Here is a 21,140-nt window from a genome sequence, read left to right on the forward strand (position 1 = left end):
ATAAACCTTGAACTTGAAATTATTTTGCCCCTCTATATAGTGTCATGCAGTCCTACATGAATTAGATGCAAATTAGGCTTTAAAATTATGTTATTTGTAAGCATGTATATTTTTTTTACATTGGTGGGAAATTCACATGTTATGACCTTGATGATTTTTTTTTCTTATACATGTAGGACATGTAGTTATTCCTGTAAGTTAATTGAAATGTAGTTCCCAAACAGCTTTCTTAACATCTAAAAATAAAGGGAAGTGTAATGACTTTGACCTCGCGGTGTGATGTTAATTTGAGTATGCTGAATCGTGTTTTTTTCTAACATATCTCTATATTAGTTGGTAGTCTTTCAGTGGGTTGATACCGATATGAGATATGGATTCAATAATACCATAACTTTGATCTTGAACAAAAAGAAAAACACATTCACAGACCAGTGGCGCGTACCTAGGATGTTTCACAGGGGGTCGGGGGCAAATATAGTCTTTCGTGCCAGAAAAAAATTGACAAGCAAAAAAAAAAGGTCCTCAACAGGATATAAAGGACATTTCAAAGCAGAAAAAGAGGGTCTTCAAATTCTCGTCAGGGGGGCAGGGATAGGTCCCTTGCATGGGTTGTGACTCCCCGTAGTCACAACCCCCTGCCCCCCCCCCTCTACGTACGCTAGTGGCACAGACCCCCCCCCCCCCTCCTTCACAAAAGAAAGGACACAATACACATACATAAACACAAATAATGCATCTCAACCATGATCATGAATCATGATACACAGAAAGACACGCACACCCTTACACACATCAATCCGCACACACATACACATATCCCCACCTCTTCCCTTCCTTCACATCCACAATAAAACAATATATTTTACATAAATGAAAACTGAGTTGCTTCATTTCATATTTCAATGAACAGTCATCCACAATAAAAAAAAAATTACATAAATGAAAACCGAGTTGCTTCATTTCATTTCTCAATGAACAGTCATCCACAATAATTAAAACAATAAATTTTACATAAATGAAAACTTTTTCACTTTCAATGAAAAGTCATCCACAATAATTAAAACGATAAATTTTTCATAAATGAAAACGTTGCTTCATTTCCTTTTTCAATGAACCGTATTATTGACACGCTATACAAAACTCAGAGAAACAATCCCTGCAGAAATTATCATGCTACTAAACATAACATTGAAAAGTTGAATAGGATCTAGGATTTCGGGAGAGCATTTTTTTGTCAGATTTGACAACTTTCGTTGATTTTATTGGCAGCCTGACTGCTACTATGGTTGTCAGATAAATCAGAATTAGTGATGAAACAAAAAAAAGAAATGCTCACCTGATGTCAGGATCGATATAATGCACAAAATAAGTTGCTTATGGATTCATGATTTCATGTAAAATAAGAACAAAGATTTCCCTACAAGAACTATGTGAATATACATAATGAGGTAAATAGCAATTTGACAAATAAAGATGACACCCCCACGTCCTCAAAGTAAATTGTAATCCAATATAAAAAAAAATACATTTATAGAGAGAGATACATTTATTGATAGATTGGTAGCAGAGGAAATTGGACGGGCAAAATGGGAAATAAAAGGGGGATGAGGAGAGTGAGAGAGAGAAAGAGAGAACATGCAGGCAAAGTGAGAGTGTCATGTTCAAACAGGGACTAACTCGAGGATGAAAGGGCACATTGCTTCTTGGAATATGTAGGTGTATTACTGTTAAAAATATATGAACCCATGCATCCTATTCATAATGACAAAATTGCTTAAAATGTCAAGTTTTTAGGATTTATATCAACAAATTTCGCACTCTAATTATCAAGATGATAAAATTTTCATGAAATTAGTAACTATAAATTGTGCCCCTTTGAAAAAGAGAAAGGGAAAGAGAGAATTGTGTAATATATTATTTTCTAGATCTTACGTCTTAAGTGTCACATAATGGGATTTTGTAATAAAAATTTCGAAATTTTTGCTCCTTACTTCGCTCGTTTGCAACTTTTTATAAACCTAACGCGATACGCCATATCGAGCCCCCTCAATTTTCGACTCATTGCTCAATTGTTAACGAGTACTGACTATACGTTTTATCCCCCCCCCCCCCGGGGGGGGGGACTCGTAATCTTGCCTTCTTTTTAACAGGATGTCCATCCTTGGTAATTCGTAGAGAAAACGAATTGATTATGAAAGCTAGAAAAAAAATCGGGCATGGAATAACACGTTATAATTAAAACTGAGACCATATAGACTATTGGTAATTTGGTATGTAAATTTTAAATAGGCAATTTGATGGAAATTTGTCTTCTTTTGTCATGTAGGCCACCAGGGCACGTGGAAACGGGAAAGTGGGGCGGGTCCCCGGGTCTATGGGGCTTCAACCTCCGCAATATCGCTTCAGTAAACAGGTTTACAAAAACGTAGATCAAATAAATAATGATCGTAACAGCGAGCAATATCTGCAAGTGACCCTGATTAGTACATCTGCTGTTGATTTCACATTGATTTCCATGTTGCAATGCTAAGTCGTGACGCCCTTGGCATAAATTTTACGAATATCTCTTGCTTGCCAAATTTTTCCTGGACCAAAATCACCTGCGTAGCGACACCTCTTTTTGTTTTTTTTAAGCTGTCAAAAAATCGTTCACACAGGGTATTTTTGAAGACTGGTAGATTGTATGGTACATAATTTTTTTTTTTTGGGGGGGGGCTTGGGTTTGTGGCTGTCAAGTTGAAAAACCCAAGCAAATGGAAAAAAAACTCCTTACACCTTTATTTTTCCCTCATATACCTTCACCAACATTTTTTACCATTTCCGGAAAATTGTACCCCCTTTTTTAGTCGCGATGAACCTCCCTCTCATTATCTGTTGTCATTCATACTCAAGTACATTCGAGATTGAAATAGTTGTTTCTTTCTTGGATATTTGGTGGCTCTGAAAAGAGCCGGTTTGGTTGTTTGGTTAGAAGAAAAATACTTCTTAACCTCCGAATCCGTAGAGGGTACGTCCCTGCCTCTTCAGGGCGTAGACGACATCCATGGCGGTGACGGTCTTCCTCTTGGCATGCTCGCAGTAGGTGACGGCATCACGGATGACATTCTCAAGGAAAACCTTGAGGACACCACGGGTCTCCTCGTAGATGAGACCGCTGATACGCTTGACACCACCACGGCGGGCAAGACGACGGATTGCTGGCTTGGTGATTCCTTGGATGTTATCACGCAAGACCTTGCGATGACGCTTGGCGCCTCCCTTTCCGAGTCCCTTTCCTCCTTTACCACGTCCAGACATGTTGATTTGTTCAGATGATTTCAACTGATGCCAACTGATTTCATCGAAGAGTTCCACCGGTATTTATAGTCCCAATGCGAACGCGAGTGACCCACGCTACCAGTCCTTTGTTCTCTCATACCGGGCAACCCGTCACTCCGAAAAAAATGGCTTTTCAATTTGCCGCCAGAAGCAGACCGAGGATTTCTGGGGAAAAACTTAGAAATTTTCAATAAAATTACGCTGCATTAGCAATATTTCTACGTGAAAATGCAATGAATGTTAGCTGTTACATGCTTAATGATACATGATGTTTCGTTTTCGAAGAATTTTCTAGATATTTCGATAAAACTAACAAGCTGGGCATTTACGGAGGAGTCGTCGATCATGAATTATTCATTAGTTCTATACGATCCTTCGCTTCTGGTCATTGACGATAATTTTGCATTTTTTTGCTTTGTAACGCACTTAAAAAGTAATTTAGCAAACAAAACCTCTGTAATATAACAATTTACAATGTATGGGAGAAATTTCTGCATGCTAAATGGATGGTGTAATTATTTTTTAATAAAAACTACCAAGCTTTGTATTTTCGAAGGATCGGAATACTCATGAATTATTCATAATAAGTACGATCATTCCGTAACCATTGCCGAAGGTATTTTTATCCTTTTGTGACATATTTCAAACCATGTATATGTTATACTTCAGTGTAATTATACGTTTTCTAATGTATGCAAGCAAAATTCAATAATAAGAACCTTAGAAAACAAATATTATGATGATTTTAAGGTTCTCTTTCGCTAACAGGTGGATCGTGAATTTATGCATAATGCATGAGGAAATTGACGATTACCGAAACGGACCAATGATCATCGACCGGATTTCTATTCATTACGATCGACCAATCAGCGCCTGGTAGGTGGTGGTATATATACCAGCGCGGAACATTTGAATTCCATTAGTTGAATCATATCGACACATCAAAATGGCCCGTACCAAGCAGACCGCTCGCAAATCTACTGGAGGAAAGGCTCCACGCAAGCAGCTCGCCACCAAGGCAGCTCGCAAGTCCGCCCCAGCCACTGGCGGAGTCAAGAAGCCCCATCGTTACAGGCCCGGAACCGTCGCCCTCCGTGAGATCCGTCGCTACCAGAAGAGCACCGAGCTTCTCATCCGCAAGCTCCCCTTCCAGCGTCTGGTCCGTGAGATCGCTCAGGACTTCAAGACCGAGCTCCGCTTCCAGAGCTCCGCCGTCATGGCTCTCCAGGAGGCCAGCGAAGCTTACTTGGTCGGTCTCTTCGAGGACACCAACCTTTGCGCCATCCACGCCAAGCGTGTCACCATCATGCCAAAGGACATCCAGCTTGCCCGCCGTATCCGTGGCGAGCGTGCTTAAATATATCGTCTTTCTCTAACGATATTAAACGGCTCTTTTTAGAGCCACCAAACTCTCAAGAAAGAATCGGTTTGATTTTACTCATTCTTAATCCTGCATGAATTGTGTCGAATATGAACTTCAGGACAATTAAAACTGAATAAGAATATTCAAGACGAAGATTCTCCGTTTTAGATTTTCTGGAAAATAACAAAGACGTACGACTACGACTCTTACGAGATAAAGTCGACCGAAATTGGGTAACATTTTGTTTTATATGTAAAAGAGGTGAACCAAAACTTTCAGTCTATATATACCAACAACTTTAAGCACATAATTAAATTATTCTTAGACAGAAATATATTATAAATCGTCGTTTTGGAGGATTTCTAGCAATCCCCATGGGAGCCAACATAGTTCAGCCAAGGAGATATCTCCTTGGTTCAGCATAACGACCAAATACAGTAACTGAAGCTTTATTATCCCGATTCACAATTTATATCTAGTTGGTTTGAAAATATTTGATCTATGTGTATTTCCTTCATAGAAGAAAAGTTGGCTGATTTCACATTTTTTTGGGGGGGGGGTACACATTAAGAAATTCAATAATGAAAACGCATGAAGTAAAAGAGGCCGGGGGCTTTATCCGAGCTATCAAAATTATCCACCCTCCCTTTGATATGGGGAGAGGCTCTTTTGCCGCCTTTTGAACTGTCCACGAACGGTCGTTCCATATCAAGTATACTGAATGTATTTCTCAACAACAGATGGCGGCAAAACAGTTTCATGATTGAGCCTTCTTGCCCAGGCTCAAAAGAACGAAAAGGATATGGATGAAATGGAGAAATCAACGGAAAGATTAATTCGAGTGAATTAATATATTATAAACAGAAACTGAGGGAGAGCAGTGGCTCTTGAACAGGGTTTGCCTATTGTGTGCCTCTGAGGTACAAACGGCCAACCCTGTTCTAATTGTACCGTACTTTTGATTTGCACACTATAAATTTCTCATGATTCCATTATAATCAACATGAAAATTTTCATGTATTTTCGGGGCCTTGATAAAATTCAGTCTCTTTTTAATTCTCACGCATTTTTCGTTTTCAACTCACCTTTATTCACCAGACCCCCGCCCCCTCTATCTCTCTCTCTCTCTCTCACACACACACACCCTCTCTCTCTCACCCCCGGGCCCCCCCCCCCTCCCCTCTCTCTCTCTCCTAACTTCCTATTTTATACCTGTGCCATAAACATGTAAATCAAGTCCGAGCAAGGGGGGTGTTCATTATACTGAACTGAAATTAACAGATTTTATGGGACACCCTCACATCATGGCTATGCCTATATCGTATGCGTATACCCCTCTCACACTGGTTTTCAAATTTATACCGGTGCTGTCACGGGACGGAGACACCGCTACAAACCCGCTCAAAATGCAAGTCACATGAGGAGAAAAGTTTTCCCGGCACAGTCCCGGAATAAATTTCATACCATTCACCTAAAGATTTTTATTACCTCCGTAACAAAATATGTGTAGGCTTGTGACCCTATGAGCAGGAGTGGCCCGACTATGATCCGGAAATACTTGAGGCCGGGGAATCGAACCCACGTCCTTCAGATTGAAAGACGAGAAAATGATTCGGTCAGAGGTGTAGGATTGGGTGAGCTAATTATTTATTACTTTTTTCTTTGGGGGGGAGCACTTCCACATCAAGGGCTATGTATTTGGGGGTACATTATCATCATTATCCACTGGTGGTGAGAGTAGCGCGATTTTACTTTCCATGGCTGGTTATAGTTGTGACACAAACTATTGAATTACAGTTACGTTGATTGATATTTGAGTGAGAGAAAGCAAATTTTCAGTATATTTGGAAGACTGAATATTGTCCAAAGGCGTGTTTCTTTTCAACCCCAAACTGAAGAAATTAAGATTTAACTCATCTATTCATTATAATTACTTATCAGGAAGGCAATTTGCGATATGAATTATACCATCACATACCACAATATACAGATATTATAGCACATTGATGCAAATGAAAATATTGCTCTAAAGGACAAGTCCACCCAAAGAAAAACTTGATTTGAATAAAAAGAGGAAACTTCAACAAACATAACACTGAAAATTTCATCAAAATCGGATGTAAAATAAAGTTATGGCATTTAAAAGTTTCTCTTCATTTCACAAAACAGTTATATGCACATCTCAGTTGGTTGCAAATGAGGAACTGATGACATCACTCACTATTTATTTTGTATTTTATTATTTGAAATATTTTTATTTTCTCGTCATTGTCACGTGAAATGAAGTTTCATTCCTCCCTGAACACGTGGAATTCCATTTTAACATTTTGTGCTTCAGGCAAGGAGGTCAAATTCGTCAAATTCGTAAATTCGTAAAAAATGAAATATTGTATAATTCAAACAATAAAAAACAAAAGAAATAGTGAGTGAGCGACATCATCGACTCTCTAATTTGGATGTAACTGGCTCGTTCATATGACTATTTTGTTAAAAATAAGCGAAACTTTGAAATGCCATAACTTTCTTATTTTACATTCGATCTGATGAAAATTTCACCATTGTGCTTGTCTGATTTTTCTCTATTGATTCAAATCAACATTTTTCTGAGGTGGACTTGACCTTTAATGGAATGGGTTTGAACATTATTATATTGAAATATTATGCAACACAGTCAAAAATGTGGAGCGTCGTGGCCTAGTGGATTAGTCTCCGGACTCTGAAACAGAGGGTTGTGGGTTCGAATCCCAACCATGGCATAATTTCCTTCAGCAAGAAATTGATCCACAATGTGCTGCACTCAACCCAGGTGAGGCAAATTGGTACCTGGCAGGAATTTATTCCTTGAAACGCAGCGCGTAACAGTTGTTTCCTTACAAGAAAGAAAAAACAAAGTAAAAAAAGTTTTTAAAACTCCTCCAAAACAGACGGAGTTCAGCTATAAAAAAAGTGCTCTCTCATTTCTTTAGTCATGTTAGTGGTTATAATTATTTGACCTAACAACAAGATGAATTGCAATTATTGTATACGAAAAGAGCACCATAAGAAAAATGGAAATACAAAAATCAATCACGTAAATTGCTGCTTTGGTAGTGCAAGGGCATTACCAAGTTTTGCAACTTTTACCCTGTTCTGCAAGCTAACTTTCATCTGAGGATACTTATCTCACTATATTTCTTTTTCAAAGACTGAGGCAAATTTAAGACAACTTCAACTGTTTTAGTTTTAGTAAAGGTGACTGCCCCTTGCATTGATTTTAACAGTGACACCCTTGCACGTAACAGAGTCACCGCGCGAAGGTAGCAGCATGACCCCGCCGGGTTGGTATAAAAAAAGGTATTCTAAGCCAAACTGGGCGTTGTGGCGTGCGCCTGTAATCCAAGCTGTGGGGAAGTTACAAATTGATGCAGAGGTTCGAGCCCTGGTCACGTCTTTCGGATGGTGACGTTAAAGGTCGGTCCCAGATGTAAATAATCATATCTGATTGATACACGTCTGACAAAACTCAAATACACACACACACACCAAACCAAATAAGAAAAAATATATGTGAAATATATGGTTAGTATAATGCCCATCCTGGGAAAATGGGTATTATAGGTGAAATTTTGGATTTCGATGTTTCCTGGTACCTGGACACATGTACAATACAAAATATTAGAGTCTAATTCATATTTATATTAGAGATATGGCCGATTAAAATAGGGGTACCCCCCACTAGTCCCCCCCGCCCCCTGGCTGTATGGGTAGTCGGGCTAATTGATATTTTCATGTTAGGGAAATGTTGGTTCTTTTGTAATACCCAACATAGGCGAGGTGATCGCGTGTAGTGCAGACATAATATCATACATACACAGCTAGGCGAATACAATAACGAATTATTCTACATATTCAACCACACCCACACACTCACATTACATGCAAAGAAACCTTATGGAGACTATTTGTCTTACTATCATCATAATCATGAAACTACACAGCAAAAACTGTGGTGTTAACCGGTGTACATAGAGGACCACACCAGTTATTTTACACCGGTGTTAAATTGGTGGTGTTAGTTTTACACCTATAGTTGGTATTACAACAACTTTGGTTGTTACATTTACACTCTTTGGTGTTATGTTCAATCTCTAGGGTGTAATTTTAACACCTCAAGGTGTGGTCCTCTAGCTCTATTAACACCAATTGGTGTCAGTTTTAACACCACAGTTTTTACAGTGTATAGATTGTCATAGCTTGTAGTTTTTAACATGGAAGGATTTCACCAGATCCATTAATTGCTGACCAGGGGCAGATGGGAGGATTGTTTATCTTTTTTTGGCGGGGGGCGGGCTAGCTTATCTTTTTATGAGGGGGGTGCCCAACCCCTCAGGCGCCGCAGAATATTTTCGAAAATGAGAGGGGGCTGTCCATGCAAAATAAAATTACACTGAAATGGTAATTTAGTACATGTACTAAATTACCATTTCAGTGTAAAAAAAGTGGGAGCCAAAGCCCCTGTCCACCTCAATCGTAGATCAATCCCTGCCCATATCCCCACCCCCGCACACACACAAAAAAAAAACACCTAGCCACTTTCTCGCAAAGTAGCATCTATATATAGACAAATAATAGAAAGAAATAAAATTCAATTTTGCAAAACAAAGGGTTTTTTCAGTGGCAATAAACAATAGTGAAAAACTTATTCGGGCTACATTTCATAAAAAGTTACTATAAGAGCAACTCTTGATAAAATACCAACTTTCATTGAACGAGCGAACCAGGAAGCAGAAGATTCACTGTTTTCATGGCACACTGTAAAAACTGTGGTGTTAAAACTGACACCAATTGGTGTTAATAGAGGACCACACCCTGAGGTGTTAAAATAACACCCTAGAGATTGAACATAACACCAAAGAGTGTAAATGTATCAACCATAGGTGTTGTAATAACACCTATAGGTGTAAGACTAACACCACCAATTTAACACCGGTGTAAAATAGCTGGTGTTGTCCTCTATGTACACCGCCGGTTAACACCACAGTTTTTGCTGTGCAGCTTTCATTCCAGCAAGGGATCATAATCAACATTTTATGAAATGGGCGTTAGTTGGTTTCTTTTTAGGGATGGGGTATATTTTGACAAATTGCTGCCAAATCACCTGGGGGCGTTTCATGAAAGGACTTGTCAGACGTTTTATCCGACAAGTCCCATTTTATCCGACAGTTACCATAGGAACAGTGCCTCTCAGCCAATCAGAATCAAGGAAAGATGTCAGATCTGACAACTTCTAGTTGTTGGACAAAAATGTTGATGAAACGCTCCCCTGGATCCCTGAACTTGAGGATCAAAAAATGTTTGTGTTTTTTTTGTGTGTGACTTCGTTTAAAAAGAAAACAAGTGGAATGCCTCTGGCCGTCTCACCTGCATCACGCAGTTCAATATAGCAGCAGTGCTGACTTTGAAAACTACTCTAACTCGCACAAGATGTTCAGTGATACATGGTTACTATTATGTCCACTTTTTATGAACTAGACCAATAAACTTACAGAGATATGATGGTTATTCAACAAAAAAACCCAACATGGCCAAAGTTCATTGACCTTACATGACCTTTGACCTTGATCATGTGACCTGAAACTCGCACAGGATGTTCAGTGATACTTGATTACTCTTATGTCCAAGTTTCATGAATCAGATCCATAAACTTTCAAAGTTATGATGGTAATTCAACAGATACACCCAATTCGGCCAATGTTCATTGACCTTTGACCTTGGTCATGTGACCTGAAATGCGCACAGGATGTTCAGTGATACTTGATTACTCTAATGTCCAAGTTTCATGAATCAGATCCATAAACTTTCAAAGTTATGATGGTAATTCAACAGATACCCCCAATTTGGCCAAAGTTCATTGACCCTAAATGACCTTTGACCTTAATCACGAGACCTGAAACTTGCACAAAATGTTCAGTGATGCTTGATTACTATTATGTCCAAGTTTCATGAATCAGATCCATAAACTTTCAATGTTATGATGGGAATTCAACAGATACCCCCAATTCGGCCAAAGTTCATTGACCCTAAATGACCTTTGACCTTGGTCATGTGACATAAAACTCATGCAGGATGTTCAGTGATACTTGATTAACCTTATGTCCAAGTTTCATGAACTAGGTCCATATACTTTCTAAGTTATGACGTCATTTCAAAGACTTAACCTCAGGTTAAGATTTTGATGTTGATTCCTCCAACATGGTCTAAGTTCATTGACCCTAAATGACCTTTGACCTTGGTCATGTGACATGAAACTCTAATAGGATGTTCAGTAATACTTGATTAACCTTATGGCCAAGTTTCATGAACTAGGTCCATATACTTTTTAGGTTATGATGTCATTTCAAAAACTTAACCTCAGGTTAAGATTTGATGTTGACGCCGCCGCCATACCGCCGCCGTCGCCTTTGGAAAAGCGGCGCCTATAGTCTCACTCTGCTATGCAGGTGAGACAAAAAACTATATGCCTAAAAACTTGGTTCCACATATTAAAACGACAGGCATTATAACTACAAATAGTCACAAATGCACAGGTATCTGATCTTACTTTTTACAACCTTCTTTTCCCTGCTACACTCTGTACACATGTGTAATGGAAATGCGTTGCAAACATCTTATGCTTCAATAAAAAAACATATCAGTTTCATTCTTTTTTATACACACTCTCTTCTATGCAGCAGTACTAGCAAAAGTCAGAGATGTGCATCGCTCTCCACTGTCGAAATTGCACTGAAATAATTGATAGAAAACACGATAATCCCTTCTTAGTGTGTGCCATTAACATTACCACATACTTCTTAAAGCAGCACTTTCCACTCGACTTTCTACAATGACATCCTTGGGTCGGCAAAAGGTACAAATTAAGTTAAAGGTTTTTTAGCGAAAAACTCATAGAGTTTGTTCATTCAAAGAGAAACATGTATTAATTTTATTATTCCATTTCCTCCCATACCAGGGAGGCCGAGGTACCTTGTCCTCATCTATGAGATTTGCATGATTTTATGTCCTCTCCCCCTCCTTGAAAAGTCCAGTTGATAGCTTATCTGGGAGTATCTGAGAGAGTATGTCAGCAGAGCTCATCAAAAGGGAGATTGTTCTTCCTCTGCTTTGTTTGCTTTCTTCATGTTCCAGTCTTAAAATGCCATGTTTGATGAATGCAAATTAAACAAAGTGACAACCTGTTATGAGAATACCAACGAATGGCAAAAACATCAATCTGTTTACAGATTACAAATCAAAACTTAATATTAAGAGGCTACCCGATGATCATTATGTAAATTGTTACATTTGACTGGGCGTGCCGAAAGGCCTCACCACCGATAAACGTTGAGTTGTTACGCTGGGTAAATGGAACACATCATCAGTATGTTTAAAATGCATTTAGCCTGAAAAAAATAGATTAGCGATTAGGGTTAATACACGGTATCCACAAACGAAAATCAATATTTTCAATGGAAGCTGATGTAAACAATGTTAAAAAAACAATACTGATATAGTAGGGAAAATAGAAACCGCCGAAAAGAGCCGATATCGCTACCCTTGGTAAATATGAGTGGTCATTTTCATTATGTTTAATTATTTATCCAGCCAGAAAAAGAAAAATGTATAGGCCTGTATATAAGTAAGAAACGTAGATACAATTTAGGTAGCAAACAGTGTTTAGATGAAAGATATTTTTCTTTCTTTGAATCAGCTTCTCTGCTTGTGAGGATGAAAGAGGGGATATAAATGCATCTTTTGTCAGCAGGGCAGGCTGGAATACCGCCTATAAAAGTTTAAAAAAAGTTGAAATGGTTACCATAGGCAGATAAAGGCATTGTGAGGGTTATTATAATGTTGCATGTATAAAGTAAGGCTAAAAAAATGGAAAATCGCCCATAAGAAAATCGCCAGACATCTGTTGTCGTTGACCCCGAGGGAGCCAATAGCATCTGTATTTAAAAAGATATTATGATGTAAAGAGAAAGTTTGGTAAAGACAAATCAAACATAAAAATGGTAAAGGAGGATATGTGTCTGAATGGCTGAAATATCCCTTCTTTTTTAGAATGAAATATGAGAAGTAAAAACGGCCTATTATAATACATGATGGGTTCTGGAAGAATGGAGAAGTTGGCACACTTGAAAGGGTGACATGATGCATGAGAGGCAACTTCTTGCTTTATGATGAAAGGGTGACATGATGTAAGAGAGGCAACTTCTTGCTGTATGATGAAAGGGTGACACGATGTAAGAGAGGCAACTTCTTGATGTATGATGAAAGGGTGACATGATGTATGAGAGGCAACTTCTTGCTGTATGATGAAAGGGCGACATGATGTATGAGAGGCAACTTCTTGCTGTATGATGAAAGGGTGACACGATGTATGAGAGGCAACTTCTTGCCGTATGACATGTATGATGAAAGGGTGACATGATGTATGAGAGGCAACTTCTTCCTGTATGATGAAAGGGTGACACGATGTATGAGAGGCAACTTCTTGCCGTATGACATGTATGATGAAAGGGTGACATGATGTATGAGAGGCAACTTCTTGATGTATGATGAAAGGGCGACATGATGTAAGAGAGGCAACTTCTTGCTGTATGATGAAAGGGCGACATGATGTAAGAGAGGCAACTTCTTGCTGTATGATGAAAGGGTGACATGATGTAAGAGAGGCAACTTCTTGCTGTATGATGAAAGGGTGACATGATGTAAGAGAGGCAACTTCTTAATGCATGATGAAAGGGTGACACGATGTAAGAGAGGCAACATCTTGATGTATGATGAAAGGGTGACATGATGTATGAGAGGCAACTTCTTGCTGTATGATGAAAGGGCGACATGATGTATGAGAGGCAACTTCTTTCTGTATGATTAAAGGGTGACACGATGTATGAGAGGCAACTTCTTGCCGTATGACATGTATGATGAAAGGGTGACATGATGTATGAGAGGCAACTTCTTCCTGTATGATGAAAGGGTGACACGATGTATGAGAGGCAACTTCTTGCCGTATGACATGTATGATGAAAGGGTGACATGATGTATGAGAGGCAACTTCTTGATGTATGATGAAAGGGCGACATGATGTAAGAGAGGCAACTTCTTGCTGTATGATGAAAGGGCGACATGATGTAAGAGAGGCAACTTCTTGCTGTATGATGAAAGGGTGACATGATGTAAGAGAGGCAACTTCTTGCTGTATGATGAAAGGGTGACATGATGTAAGAGAGGCAACTTCTTAATGCATGATGAAAGGGTGACATGATGTATGAGAGGCAACATCTTGCTTTATGATGAAAGGGCGACATGATGTAAGAGAGGCAACTTCTTGCTGTATGATGAAAGGGTGACATGATGTAAGAGAGGCAACTTCTTGCTGTATGATGAAAGGGTGACATGATGTAAGAGAGGCAACTTCTTGATGTATGATGAAAGGGTGACATGATGTAAGAGAGGCAACTTCTTGATGTATGATGAAAGGGTGACATGATGTATGAGAGGCAACATCTTGCTTTATGATGAAAGGGCGACATGATGAAAGAGAGGCAACTTCTTGCTGTATGATGAAAGGGCGACACGATGTATGAGAGGCAACTTCTTGCCGTATGACATGTATGATGAAAGGGTGACATGATGTATGAAGGGCAACTTCTTGCTGTATGATGAAAGGGTGACATGATGAAAGAGAGGCAACTTCTTGCTGTATGATGAAAGGGCGACATGATGTAAGAGAGGCAACTTCTTGCTGTATGATGAAAGGGCCGTGACATGATGTAAGAGAGGCAACTTCTTGCTGTATGATGAAAGGGCGACACGATGTATGAGAGGCAACTTCTTGCCGTATGACATGTATGATGAAAGGGCGACACGATGTATGAGAGGCAACTTCTTGCCGTATGACATGTATGATGAAAGGGTGACATGATGTATGAGAGGCAACTTCTTGCTGTATGATGAAAGGGTGACATGATGTAAGAGAGGCAACTTCTTGCTGTATGATGAAAGGGTGACATGATGTAAGAGAGGCAACTTCTTGCTGTATGATGAAAGGGTGACATGATGTAAGAGAGGCAACTTCTTGCTGTATGATGAAAGGGTGACATGATGTATGAGAGGCAACTTCTTGCTGTATGATGAAAGGGCGACATGATGAAAGAGAGGCAACTTCTTGCTGTATGATGAAAGGGTGACATGATGTAAGAGAGGCAATTTCTTGCTGTATGATGAAAGGGCGACACGATGTATGAGAGGCAACTTCTTGCCGTATGACATGTATGATGAAAGGGCGACACGATGTATGAGAGGCAACTTCTTGCCGTATGACATGTATGATGAAAGGGTGACATGATGTATGAGAGGCAACTTCTTGCTGTATGATGAAAGGGTGACATGATGTATGAGAGGCAACTTCTTGCTGTATGATGAAAGGGTGACATGATGTAAGAGAGGCAACTTCTTGCTTTATGATGTAAGGGTGACATGATGTAAGAGAGGCAACTTCTTGCTGTATGATGAAAGGGCGACATGATGAAAGAGAAGCAATTTCTTGCTGTAAGATGAAAGGGTGACATGATATATGAGAGGCAACTTCTTGCTGTATGATGAAAGGGTGACATGATGAAAGAGAAGCAACTTCTTGCTGTATGCTGAAAGGGCGACATATGATGAAAGAGAGGCAACTTCTTTCTGTAAGATGAAATGTTGACATGTTGTATGAAAGGGGACTTGTTGTTTGATGAAAGTACGAAATGTTGTAAGAAAGGCGACTTGTTGTATGGCAGGCAACTCGATGAACGGACGACCATTGTATGGAAGGCGACTTGTTGCTGTGTGATGAAATGGCGACATGCTGCATGAGATGCAATTTTTTGCTGTAAGATGAAAGGGCGACATGTTGTATGAAAGGCGACCTGTTGTTGTTTGATGAAAGGCGACTTATTGTTGTATTATCCATATTCGTCTATTCAAACGAACGTCATGAACGTAGTAAGCGTCAACTCTTTGATCGCCGATTTATGGAAGACACCTCAGAGCCTCAGGGGGTTGTTGATGACTAACTGGTGGAAAAACAATGTGCAAACTTGGCGAAAGTGACGAAGTTCATGACTGAAAAAGATGACAAATCATTTGTGGCAGGAAATTTGTAAAATAAAATCCGCATTCGATAGCCCGACCCTCGAATATAGGATCTGAAATTCCCACTCAACTGCAATACAACCAAAATAAAATCTATGTTCTTTGAAATTAATGATATCCTATCCTATACCATCAAACGACAATTAATATTATCAATTTACTTATTCCCTTAATTTCTCTATCTTATACAGATTTCATGAAATATACAGGTGACTGCCTATGAGCTTTGCTGTGATATTGCAGCAATTCATGTACTATAGCACAGTTCAAAGGCAAGTGACAGTCTTCCGCGGAGCTTGGTTTCCCTAGTCGACATGTTGCAGCCGAAGCTTCTCGTCAAAACTACGTGGATACATGTGTCCACATAGTTGCTCTTCAGATCTGAATGAAGAAATTTCGACATGGTTGCAGCCGAAGCTTTAAACTTGCATGAAGATTATGTCGACATCGTTAATGCAGCCCAAGTTTCTCGAGTCGTCAAACTTGCATGAAGACATGTCGATATGGTTGCATCCGAAGCTTCTTGTCAAAACTGCACGGAGATCTTTTCTCATTCCAGACCTGTACGACAAAAACATGAAACCTTTGATAAGATACATTTTAATTGTGTTTTTAATTTTAATTATGTTTTTATTTTAATTGCATAACTCATGTATTATATAGATCTAGAGTATAAAATTAACGTTGCGGAATACTCTCAATTAATTAGTAACCTACTGTTTGTACTTTCTACTGAGACCTAGATTTTGAAAAATAATGTAATCAATGGTGCTTCTGGCTTATGATCATTTTAAATTTTAGCCTAATTTGCCCAATACCCTAAATTTGACGTTATTAACTTTTGTCTCCATCACTGCATTACGTACATGGGCTTGTTGTGTTTAAAATGTCAGACCTAAATTTCGAAATTTGAATGACAACAATGTTTATAACAATTAGGACATGGCTAATATCAGTGGTTGATGTGTACGAAGAAATAGTTAGGAGTACTAATAAGATTAAACTTACCGTAATAACGCAAACGAACGAGACGGTCGACACGTGTCCATGTTGAACATGACGATTAAAAAAGAAAAACGAATCATGATCGTACGAAAGACTCAACGAACTGACGAACGAGTGGACGGACGAATGGCACTAACGATTTTCGTTTGCTTCTTTTTTTTTGCTAGACGAGATCCTAGCATCGGGAGGGAAAACCCATAAAAATTTTACGTAAAAGCGCAACCTCGTTTTTTTTTTTTTGAACAGTCGAACTATCCAAGCCACGTTAAATGTGAGCAACATTTAGGTGACAATTACCAATGATTATTGTGTTAAAACAGCAATCATCTTGACAAGAAATATCAAATCTTAACTAGTTTTAGTACAAGCCTAAACATATTGCCTAGAAATCCGGCACTAAACTATAATCAGCTCAATAAAATTCACTACATATAGAAAAAAAAACCTATAGGTAGATTACTCGTGCAGAATTGTGTTTATGTTCGTGAGGTTGTCTGATCACGTTACCCAGGCGAAACCCGTCTGTTTGGAGGACTTTTTTAGCGGATGAACCGACGAAAAAGAAGCGTCTGGTTTAGCTAAGGTCGACAAGACAAAAAATGCAATGAATGATTTAACAGTCCTTATGGACAAATATTCACAAAACCTAATAAGAATGATGAGTCGAGTAACCATCTACATTTCTAATTGTACCGAGGTGTATAAATGTTAGAGATATACTTGCCTTCTGGCTTGTGCTCGGTAGACATTTAAGGTATTCCATACCTGAAACATAGAACACACAAAATGCATGTTAATGAAATAGCTTGGAAATAATAATTTCTCTTGATTCCCTTAATTTGATAAATAAGTCATGTACTAGATTTAGAATATAAAATAAAATGTTACTACGTTGGTGAAATAACTTTATTTTATGACATGGATTACTGGATAATGGATTCTATATACAGAAATAAATATCAGAAATAAATAAATAAATAGTTATGCACTAGGTCTAAAACAAAATTCCATGTATATGAAATAGCTTGGTTCTGATAACAGGGGTCGCGGGGGGAAGCCCCCCCCCCCTCATTTTTTTTCCAAAACCGTGTACAAAAAAGTAAAAATGAACATATGATAGCATATTTTTGCATGGTCAGCCCCCCCCCCCTTCGAAAATCGTTCCGCGGCCCCTGGATAATGATAACTATCAATTTGAATATACAAAATTATGCACTAGATCTGCTTTATGAAAAAAAAACTTGTATTTTGATTTTTTAAATATCTATTATCACTATCGTGAACATCATCACCATTAAACTCATATCAGAAAGAAAGCAGCTGTAAGCCCATGTTTTATTGATTAGAATTTTGTCTATATATTTGTAGGCCTATGTGCCTAAAAGTCACGATTCTTTAAGCAACCGTGAAACGATGTCTAGATTTAATATCATATTACACACATGAGACTTTTGTCATAACCTCAAACAGCAACATTAATAAGGAAAGATAAGACTTGTATCACTTAATCACTGATTGACGTTTATATAAAAAACTGAAAAGGGCTAACTTGATTGAACTTACCCGTTGTTAATTCAAGCGAACGAGACGATCGATGTTTTACACGTGCATATTGAGCATGATGACTAAACGCAGAAAACGGGTGATCTTTCGAAAGGTTCAACGAATGAACAAGTGGGGGACGAAGTCTTGACACTTAACTTGGTATCACAAACCAGCTCGATAGAATTCGTAATTGAATTGAGATCATGAAAGTGATATTACCATATTGTTCTATCATGTAATTGCAGAATTTTGTTCATGTTCATGATGTTTGCTCTGTCGTCAGGCTTACTAAAGCCGTGAATGATTTTATTTTTGACCCATACTCATAAAACCTTAATAGGTCTAGTAATCATCTACATTGTAACTGCGTACCAAAGTCTAATTAATAGCTGTTGCGTGTGAACTAGAATTTCCTTCTACGCTGTGTATATTTTGGGCATTCCAGTCCTGAAAAATATACAAAAAATTACATGTTAATGCTATATTGATACAATATAAAATACAATTCCATGTTAATGAAAAAGCTTGGTTAAGATAAATTTCTATCTATAACTTACAATTTGAAACATATTCCTTATTAACGAAATAGCTTGTTTATGATAACAGCTTATATAAATTTGAACATACATGAACAAGATTTAGCATTTCAAAATAAATTCCAAATCAATTGTTTAACTTCGTTCTGATAATAGTTTCTATTGTTATATGAATGTCATACATCTATATCAATTAAAACGAAATTCCATCATACAGATGTAGATCGGTTATGGTAATTAATGGTTTCTATAATTATGAATATATACATAAATAATGCACTAGATCTATAGAAGATAAAACAAAGGGCATGTTGTTTATAATGTAGCTTGGTTCCGATAATGGCTTCTATATAAATATAAATTCATAAATCGAGCACTAGACCTAAAATATGAAGAACAAAATTCATTGTGAGTCTTCTTCATTTGATAAAAATCACTATCATAATCATCATCACCATTCACTTTTTTTTTGTTATTTCTACTTCTGTTGCAGCTAGGTCTAATAACAGAGAAAAATTGAACACAATTTGTGCACTAGATCTAAAATTTCAAATAAAATTCAATGTAGCTGGGTTCTGATAATGCTTATCTTAATTTGAATACACAAATTATGCATTATACCTACAATAGAGATAACATTTCATGCTAATAGCACTGGTTCTTATCACAGTTCCTAAAATTTTGAATACATAACATAAATTATGAAAATACTTACCTGATTTTCTTATTTACGAGATAACTCATACATCTACTTGATTTGCTAGTTCAGCCCTCTGGACTGCCATACCCGAATAGAACTCCCAAGGATTTAAAAAGCGCGAGCGCGCCCTCTCCCGTTCAGGCTTACTACCCATGATCACCGCGCAATTAGCGTCCATCTTCCTCACCTTTCGCAAGCCCATACGTTGAAACATGTTGCTACGCAAGGCGGAGGGTCGGTGGGAGGGTATCAAGTAGATGTATGAGTTATCTCGTAAATAAGAAAATCAGCTATTTTCATAATTTACTTCAATAACTCCATACATCTACTTGATTTGCTAGACCAGCACGGACTCAAACCGTAGGGAGGCATGTTTTCAATTGTAAGCCTAAGAAAATTTAAAAGAAAAAACAAAAACAACGAAATTTAGGGAGAGGGGAAAAAGCCGCAGCTGCTTTAAGCGCCGAAGCAGCAAATCTCGCCTCGCTGGACGGAATGTCCTTCAAGTAGAAAGAAGTGAAGGAGTTAGTTGAGCGCCAAAAGGCGGCCCTCAAAAATGTCCTCGAGAGGAATGCCCTGTATACTCAGGAATACTAAGTATCATGGGCCCTCGGCCTAGTGTCAGGAGAACAACATCACCTGCTGACTAGAGCGTAAGAATTGAAATTTGTTGAAAATTTCAACAAGAATCGTGATCGGAAAACTGAAGCTTTTAAGGCTCAGTAAGTGATCAATCGACCAATCTGAGAAGGCGAGATATCTCAGAACCCCTACCGAAATTTAAGCGTGCCGCTTGCTAGTAACTAGCATGCGACTAGCAGGGCACTCGCTTAATAAGCGAGTGCATGCTAGCGAACAGTCCCTGCTCGCTAAAAGATCGCTTAACTATTACTCTGCACGCATATCACACGCTTATTAAGCTAACCGCATGCTAGTTACTAGCATGCCGCAAGCTTGCGCAAGCTAGTCGCACGCTTCCCGCAAGCTTGGAAATTTCTGTAGGGGAAGCCTCCGCGTGGGAGAAAGCGCCCAGAATTCGATATCTGTCTCAAATGCGTGAGGGCAGAAATCTGCAGAATTCTGATAGAGAGCTGTGGTAAAAAGTTACTAGCGGTCCGAAGGGGACTAGGAACGACGGAGAGTAGGGATTTAGGAAGAAAACCACTCGTAAGGCAGACAAGGGTCGAGAAAGCGACTGAGTGCCATCCTGTTAATAAGGAATGCCGCGGACATGTTGCCTATGTAGAATAGAGCAGTCTGGTCAAAACAGCTCAACCGGGCGTGTCAGGGATACAGCGCGGTACACATCACGACAAAAGTGTGTTAGACCGAGTGATCGAGAGAGAACTCAGGATCCCCTTTCTCCCATACTGATTGAAGCACCCATCTGAGGGTGCAGTGCCCGCGGTGGAAGAGGTGGCTTGGCTCAAGCCACCATCGCCGAGAGAGCCCGTGAGGCTAGGCTGCGATGGCTGTCCGCTGGGCGGGGGAATCCCTAGCAGCAGCAAGTGTACGC

At 38.9% G+C, this 21,140-nt stretch overlaps 2 protein-coding genes across 2 annotated transcripts; one reads left to right on the forward strand and one right to left on the reverse strand.

The window, feature by feature from the left end:
* Nucleotides 1–2,892: 2,892 nt before the first annotated feature.
* LOC121413330 (histone H4) lies at nucleotides 2,893–3,323 on the reverse strand. Its single transcript, XM_041606118.1, has one exon. It carries the CDS (start codon nucleotides 3,295–3,297, stop codon nucleotides 2,986–2,988), a length of 312 nt encoding a protein of 103 aa, XP_041462052.1. The 5' UTR covers nucleotides 3,298–3,323; the 3' UTR covers nucleotides 2,893–2,985.
* Nucleotides 3,324–4,243: 920 nt separating this feature from the next.
* Nucleotides 4,244–5,325, forward strand: LOC121413318 (histone H3, embryonic). Its single transcript, XM_041606106.1, has one exon. The coding sequence runs from the start codon at nucleotides 4,265–4,267 to the stop codon at nucleotides 4,673–4,675; it is 411 nt and encodes a 136-aa protein (XP_041462040.1). The 5' UTR covers nucleotides 4,244–4,264; the 3' UTR covers nucleotides 4,676–5,325.
* The last annotated feature ends 15,815 nt before the right edge of the window (nucleotides 5,326–21,140 follow it).

Source organism: Lytechinus variegatus, chromosome 1 (assembly GCF_018143015.1).
Source record: "Lytechinus variegatus isolate NC3 chromosome 1, Lvar_3.0, whole genome shotgun sequence".
NCBI classification, from domain to species: Eukaryota; Metazoa; Echinodermata; class Echinoidea; order Temnopleuroida; family Toxopneustidae; genus Lytechinus; species Lytechinus variegatus.